The sequence below is a fragment of the Otolemur garnettii genome, unplaced genomic scaffold (assembly GCF_000181295.1).
Source record: "Otolemur garnettii isolate 467f Iridium unplaced genomic scaffold, OtoGar3 scaffold00031, whole genome shotgun sequence".
Lineage (NCBI taxonomy): Eukaryota > Metazoa > Chordata > Mammalia > Primates > Galagidae > Otolemur > Otolemur garnettii.
In genome coordinates, this window is record NW_003852426.1 from 14,674,822 (window position 1) to 14,682,446 (window position 7,625).

At 54.0% G+C, this 7,625-nt stretch overlaps 1 protein-coding gene across 2 annotated transcripts in view; it reads left to right on the forward strand.

Annotated features, from left to right (window-relative positions):
- The window catches only part of TMEM63B (transmembrane protein 63B), a 27,942-nt gene extending 20,635 nt beyond the window's left edge, over positions 1–7,307 (forward strand). For both annotated transcript variants that reach the window (XM_012804842.2, XM_023512831.1), the window contains 12 exons: positions 130–263; positions 404–541; positions 675–828; positions 1,737–1,843; positions 2,101–2,187; positions 2,388–2,453; positions 3,654–3,816; positions 4,408–4,513; positions 5,456–5,623; positions 5,866–5,981; positions 6,115–6,195; positions 6,523–7,307. In XM_012804842.2, coding sequence (XP_012660296.1) covers positions 130–263; positions 404–541; positions 675–828; positions 1,737–1,843; positions 2,101–2,187; positions 2,388–2,453; positions 3,654–3,816; positions 4,408–4,513; positions 5,456–5,623; positions 5,866–5,981; positions 6,115–6,195; positions 6,523–6,714 — 1,512 coding nt within the window. In that variant the 3' untranslated portion in view covers positions 6,715–7,307. The remainder of the gene's footprint in view (positions 1–129; positions 264–403; positions 542–674; positions 829–1,736; positions 1,844–2,100; positions 2,188–2,387; positions 2,454–3,653; positions 3,817–4,407; positions 4,514–5,455; positions 5,624–5,865; positions 5,982–6,114; positions 6,196–6,522) is intronic.
- The last annotated feature ends 318 nt before the right edge of the window (positions 7,308–7,625 follow it).

The window sequence follows — 7,625 nt, forward strand, 5'->3', positions numbered from 1 at the left end:
AAAAAAAAAAAAAAGAAAAAGAAAAAGAAAAGCTTAGAGGATTAGTGCCTGGCTTAGTGGAGTAAGTACTGGGTGCTGTGGCCACTGTCCAGCTCCAACCAGAGCCCTGGTCCTGGACCTTCCTCGTAGGTGGAGGCCATTGAGTACTACACAAAGCTGGAGCAGAAGCTGAAGGAAGACTACAAGAGGGAGAAGGAGAAGGTGAACGAGAAGCCTCTTGGCATGGCCTTTGTCACCTTCCACAACGAGACCATCACCGCCATGTGAGCCCCTGCTCTACCTGCCGACCCCAGCCTTCTTCCCCAAACAGCTTACCAGGGCCCCCAGTCCCTACACTCATGGCCCACTATAGGCAATGGGGTCCTGTGGCTAGTGCCACAGTAACTGGTGCCCATTCCCCCAGCATCCTGAAGGACTTCAATGTGTGTAAGTGCCAGGGCTGCGCCTGCCGTGGGGAGCCACGCTCCTCCTCCTGCAGTGAGTCCCTGCATATCTCCAACTGGACTGTGTCCTACGCCCCTGACCCTCAGAATATCTACTGGTGAGCAAATGGGGGTGGTGGGGCAGGCTTTTTAAGGGTGGGTTCAGTGAGGGGAGGAGAGGGAAGGCCCAGGTGTTACTGGGGGCCAAGCATGCTTTCAGTCCCTAAAGTGATCCTTCCCCTGCATTCCCAGGGAGCATCTTTCTATCCGAGGCTTCATCTGGTGGCTGCGCTGCCTGGTCATCAACGTTGTCCTCTTCATCCTGCTCTTCTTCCTCACCACCCCAGCCATCATCATTACCACCATGGACAAGTTCAACGTCACCAAGCCCGTGGAGTACCTCAACGTGAGACCCAGGCCCCATGTGCCCCCACCCCTCCATGCTGGGTCCTGACACAGATACCAGGCCCTAAATTCCTACTTTCCTGCCCAGCCTCACTCCTGCTCTGCTGGTTCCAGCCCAGCCCCACTAAGCAGCTCCCATGCGACCATAAGTTACAGACCCCTTTGTGTACTGCCCTTGGGCTCCCTGCCACCTTCTCCATCAGAGAGGTCATTCTTGGGTTTACGACTCCTAGAGAAACACTGAGGGAAGAGAAAGAGCCTGGGTCCAGTCCTAACCTTGGCTAAGTCCCTTTCCTCAGTCTCTGCCACTGAACAATGGAAGGGTCAGACTAGGTCATTGGCTTCAAACTTAGATTCTGATCCCTATATCAACATGCAAACCAACGTGGAAAGGCAGGGCTGCTCAGATGACAGTAGGGCAGGGCCCATATCTGACTGGCCTCCCCTCACTCATGCCATGTACACAGCATACCTGCTTAAAACCTCAAAGGAGCTTCAAAGGAGGACAGTTTGAAAATCTGAGTGATAATTAAATAATAGATAAAACCCAGGCCACCTGAGTTCATATCCCCACCCCATTGCTTGCTGGCAAGGTAAGCTGTTGAAGCTCTTGTTGCCTCAGTTTACTTATCTATAAAATGGGATAATATTGTTTGGAGGATTTATACATGGAAAGTACTTCAACAGTGCTTAGCACATAATACATGTTCAGCAAATGCTGACTTTAAGTATTATCCTGGAGTTGCACATGTGACTGTGGCCCCTGGCCCTCCAGATGTTCTAGACTTCTGATGTGAGGCCCTCAGAGCTGTGGAGCCCAGGGCTTGATGGGAAAGGAGGTAGATAAGCAAAGTAAGCTGGGCCCACTAGACTGCCCTGCCTGACATGTGCCCCTGTGCCCTGCTACAGAACCCCATCATCACCCAGTTCTTCCCCACCCTGCTGCTGTGGTGCTTCTCAGCCCTGCTCCCCACCATCGTCTACTACTCAGCCTTCTTTGAAGCCCACTGGACACGGTGAGATACCTGCACAGGCCACACTCCAGCGGCCTTCCCTAGAAGTATAACCATCCCTAGTGGGCAGCCTCTTGCCTTTAAGGCTCCCAACTCTGAGCAGACCCAGAGCTGGCAGGGAAGGGATGGTGCCCAGCATCCTCTCCTTGGAAGACCTTCCCTGGGGGCCCTTCTGAGACATCAGAAGGGGAGCAGGTGTAGGGGCTGGGCTTACCTGACCTTTACCCAGTGACCTGTCTCCTACTCCTCTTCCCCACCAGCTCTGGGGAGAACAGGACCACCATGCATAAGTGCTACACCTTCCTCATTTTTATGGTGCTGCTCCTGCCCTCACTGGGACTGAGCAGGTGAGTTTCAGAGGATGAGATAGGAGTCAGGGTAAGGGATTGCCCTACAAAGCAAGGGGTACAAGATCAGAAGCCTGGCCTGAGTTACCTGCTCCATGTCTGGGAGTCTCCCTAGAGGCTCATAGAATGGAGACTTCCCCCTGCCTGGGTGTTATGAGTTATTTCAGCCTTTCCCCCACCTTTTCTTTCCTCCCCTCCAGCCTGGACCTCTTCTTCCGCTGGCTCTTTGATAAGAAATTCTTGGCTGAGGCAGCTATTCGATTTGAGTGAGTGACTGGGGCCCCAGGGGAAAGAGACCAGATGGCAGGGGTGGGTATGCCTGAGAGACATTGCCAGCCCTGCGGGAGGGTACCACAACCCCCAGAGCAGGGAGGAGGAAAAAGGGACTGACATCACAAGTCTAGCAGGGTCATCCCAAAGAAGACACCCACAAAGTGTTTTGGGTGCATGCCTGGGAGAAGTCCCTGGTGTCTGTGTTGGGACTCACTCTCTGGTAGCCTATTGAATGCTGTAATCATGCTCATTTGGGCTTGGGAGCTCATATTTGGGGAGTTTCTGTTGGGGGCTCTCTTGGGTACATATTTGGAACTATGGGAGTGTCTGAGCTTTACTTGGGGAGGTGTCTGTAATGGGATTTTGGTCATACTTAGGGAGTGACTTGGGAGGTTACTGGGGTGTCCTGGAAGGTCTCTGTCACTGCTATTTTGGGGGCAGGCTCTTGGCCTTACAATTCTGGGAGTGTCTATAGGGTTTGTTTGTTGGGGTGTTTGTGAAGTTCAAGTTCTGAGAACATCTCTAAAATTTGGGGCTCTTATGCAGAAGTATGACCATGGAACTCATGAGGGGGTATCTTCTAGAATTCCCTATGAAGGTTATTTTGGGGAGCATGTACCATGGCTGGATATGTGGGCACAAACTCTGAGAATCTTGCTCTGTGCTGTCTGTGGTGATCTTGGGCTCACACTTAGGGCACGTCAGGCATTGGCAAAGGTTCCTGGGCTCTGAAGATGTTTTGGGGAGGGTCTCTGAAGTTTGCTTGTGGCAATGTCTAAGGCTGATACTCTAACATTAATTCTGGGATAAGTTCTAAGTGGGAAATCTTCTGAGTGTTTCTGGGACTCACACCCTTCGGGGTCTTTGAGGGTTTTCGTGGAGTTTCTGTGGAGATCTCCAGCAGTTATGCAGCAAATATTCTAGTGGCCTTGGACAGGAAGCACTAGTTCTAGGAGTACCTCTGGGCTCATGCTTTCGGGCTGTGTCCATTCATACAGAGAGTATCTGAGGCTTACTTTAGAGGTTATCTGTTGACACTCTGGCATATATCCCAGGGGTTCACACTCTGGGGGACTGAGGCACAGAGCATATCCACATGGAAGAAACCCACTGGGGGTAAAGGCATGGAGTGCTGCCATGCTGACAGAGGGCAGGCAGCACCAGGTTACCACAAGGGCACCTGGTGCCCACAGGTGTGTCTTCCTGCCCGACAACGGCGCCTTCTTCGTGAACTACGTCATTGCCTCAGCCTTTATCGGCAACGCCATGGATCTGCTGCGCATCCCGGGCCTGCTCATGTACATGATCCGGCTCTGCCTGGCACGCTCCGCCGCTGAGAGGCGCAACGTGAAGCGGGTATGGCCGCCTGGGGCAGCAGCAGCAGCAGCAGCCGCGTGTACAGCGCCCCCTGGTGGCCCAACTAGAAGCAGCAGCCATCGGCTAGGGTCGGGGACACAGGGGTGTTGGGACTTGGGAAGTAGAGTTTTATAGCCCTGAGCCATCCCCTTGCCATCTGGGATAGCAGTTTTCCCATATGCACTGTCATGGGTAGACATAGAAAACCCCAAAGGCCCCACCAGCTCAGACAGTAGTGTTCTACGATGGGAGTTTGGGAGGTCTGGATCCCCAGATCTGGAGTCTCCCTGTCCTGACTCAACAAGAGGACTCTTAGCATCCCATTCTCAAGTCCATCCTACTCTTGCCCCCCACCTGTAGCCCCTACCCCTCAAAGGCCCCTCCCCATGCCCTATGACTGTCCCACCCCCACTCCCTCTCCTCCATACCCCCCTCTCCATCTGCTTTGCCTTACCCTACCTTAGTCCTAGGTTCATGTTCCCCATGGCTTCTTCCTGGTCCTGGAGATGCTGACCCTTCTCCAACCTACCTTGTCCCCCTCCAATCTGTCCCTTCCCTCCTGAGCCACCCTCCTGCCCATCTCCCCCCCAGCATCAGGCCTACGAGTTCCAGTTTGGCGCAGCCTACGCCTGGATGATGTGCGTCTTCACGGTGGTCATGACCTACAGTATCACCTGCCCCATCATCGTGCCCTTCGGTAGGCACCGCCGCGCCGGGACCTGGGCCCTGCTCGGGGGGACCTAGGACCTTACCCACTTTAGAAAGGCAGGCCACCCAGAGTGGACAGGGCCCTGGCTGGGAGACCGGTCCCTCAGGGCTCCCACCTGGTCCCTGGCTCAGTCTGAGGCCCAGCCTGTGGGGAGGAGGGGGAGAGCCATCTCAGCCTAGCCTAAACCCAGCTGGTATGCTGGGCCTCTAGGCACAGTCACTCCAGCATAGCCATACTCATACCAATGCTTTTTCTCAGCTGTATTAACTTAGAAACATACCACATACTGGCTGGTGTGCACATACACAAACTCACGCACTGCTACACAGATATTCATGGACATACACTTTGTGCTACCCTGCAAACTCAGGAAAGACCTTTGGATTCTAAAGTGGGGATAGACCCTTCCCACTCAGAGATATCCTACTATAGCTGAGCTGTGTGACTTGGGCAAGTCTCTCTTCCTTTTTGAAGGAGTTTAGCGAAGTTTCTCTATAAGCATCACCCCCACTAATAGCTCTACTTTCTCCCAATAACATCCTAACTCCTTAATTATCCTTCCTGGTTATTGAAGGCTCCAAACTCCCAAACTAACTTCCTTGTTCTCATTTGAAACTGCTGCTCCCTCAGCCTCTGGGGAAATAGAACTTGTCAATTAATTTATATTCATCTGTTTAGAGATAGGAATAGGAAAAAAATATATATATATATAAGTTTCAAGAGGGTTCTTGTTGATCCAAGTAAATGGATTTCCCATAGTAGAATTCCTAATGAGGGGCTGCGGAGTACAGGGGTTGAAGCAGAGGAAGCTGAAGTTCTGTGGTAGTACTGGGAGATGGGACACCATCCTGTCCTGGGACAACCTGTGACAACCACATAAAGGTCCGGTGGTGCTGGTTCCGAGGTCAGGGCCCATGTGGCTTCCCCCAGGGCTCATGTACATGCTGCTGAAGCACCTGGTAGACAGGTATAATCTCTACTACGCCTACCTGCCGGCCAAGCTGGACAAGAAGATCCACTCGGGGGCTGTGAACCAGGTGGTGGCTGCACCCATCCTCTGCCTCTTCTGGCTGCTCTTCTTCTCCACCATGCGTACGGGTGAGGGCCACCCACTCCCTCTTAGGGACCTTGGCGGTGGGTGGGGGTGTCCACCCAGTGTCAAGGCACAGAAGGGGCTGCCAGCCAGGATGGCAGGCAAGGGACCTGGGAGAGGTCAGGGCAAAGCTGTATGTAGCACGGGAGTGCGTGGGGACTGCAGGAGGCAGCAAAAACTGGGGTGGTAAGGCCCTAGGGGGCACAGAGGAGAAGTAGCAGCCCTGTTCTTTGCCCCCCAATGCCAGGGTTCCTAGCCCCCACATCCATGTTCACATTCGTGGTCCTGGTCATCACCATCGTCATCTGCCTCTGCCACGTCTGCTTCGGACACTTCAAATACCTCAGTGCCCACAACTACAAGGTGTGGAGTGAGGGGGGCAGGGCTTGACTGTGGTAGGACCTAGAGGAGGGGGGAAGGGGTGCTGAGAGGATGTGGGCCATGACTGGGGCCAAGGATGTGCCCCTCACCCCTGACTGATTCTGGGTCCCTCAAGATTGAGCACACGGAGACAGATACCGTGGACCCCAGAAGCAATGGACGGCCCCCGACTGCTAATACTGTTCCCAAATCTGCGGTGAGTACCCTCCTCCATGACCAGAGGTGGAGGGGGGCCTCTGAGTGAGACTCAGTCCCAAAGCTGAATGTCCCATTAGTCTTCCAAAAAGGGAAGCCTATGCCAGACCCCAGGGACAGACCTGAAGGGTACAGAGAAGTGTGGCTCACTGGAAGACAGCCTGTCCCTCCATGAGAATAGATCTCTGCCCTTCCCCAGGGTCCTGCCTACGCCACTGTCCTCAGGCCCAATATCCCCTACAGGCCCTGGTGTTCCCTGGCACCCCCTCCATCAGGAGCAGACATTTACCCATTCACCTTACTCCTCCCCACTCCTTTCTCCTTTCAGAAATACATCGCTCAGGTGCTGCAGGATTCAGAGGTGGACGGGGATGGGGATGTGGCTCCGGGGAGCTCGGGGGATGAGCCCCCATCATCCTCATCCCAAGATGAGGAGCTGCTGATGCCACCCGATGGCCTCACGGACACAGATTTCCAGTCTTGCGAGGACAGCCTCATAGAGAATGAGATTCACCAGTAAGGGGAGGGAGGGGCCCTGGAGGCCACACCCTGCCCTGCCCCCTCACCTCCATGGACACTAAAACGCTAATTTATTAGATCTAAAGCCCCCTTCCTCCCACATCCCCTGCTTTCATTAAGGTATTTAAACTTGGGGGTTTCGCCGCTCTCCCCTATGATGGAGGGAGGGAGGGAGCCCCCCAACCTCAGTGAGGAGAGCCCCGAGCCGGCCCCGGGGCAAAGAGGGGTATGGAGGGAGTTCCCCCAGATCCGTGTCCCCCCCCCCAGCTAATAGTGTGGCCAGGAAAGGGTTAATGAGAGCCAAAAGGGGTACCTGGTGCCATGGCTGGAAACCTGGGGGACAGGCGATCAGGGGCTGCCCCCTCAGTTCTTTCCTCCCCTATCCAGTTTCCCCTGGGATCTGGTCTTCCAGGGAAGTGGAACCTCCAACCCCTACGGGATGCATGAGGGGAGGGGGTGCTGAGTGGGAGGAAGAGTCAGGCCCCACTGGGGGGTGACCCTGGGGGTGGGGGTGGGCAAGGCTGACACTGGAAAATGGGGTTTTGCACTGTTTTTTTTTTTTTCCTTTAAAATAAAAATGAAAAGAAAAGCTCTTATGCAGGTATCTGATTAATGCTACTGTGCTGGGCCTCCTTACACTGCTGGACTGGTCTGGGATCCTGTGTGACCCTGGACAAGGGACTTCTCATTCAGAGGCTCATTTCTCTATCCGAGAAGCTCAGAGCCAGGAAAAGCCTGTGTTCAGGTGGCTGCCACACAAGCCCCCTATAACCCAAACAGGACAGAGATTTGGGAGGCTGAGGCAAGAGGATCACTTGAGCATAGGAGATCAAGGCTGCAGAAGCTATGGTGATACCACTGCACTCTAGCCTGGGTAAAAAAGTGAGACTTTGTCTCTAAATAAAACACACA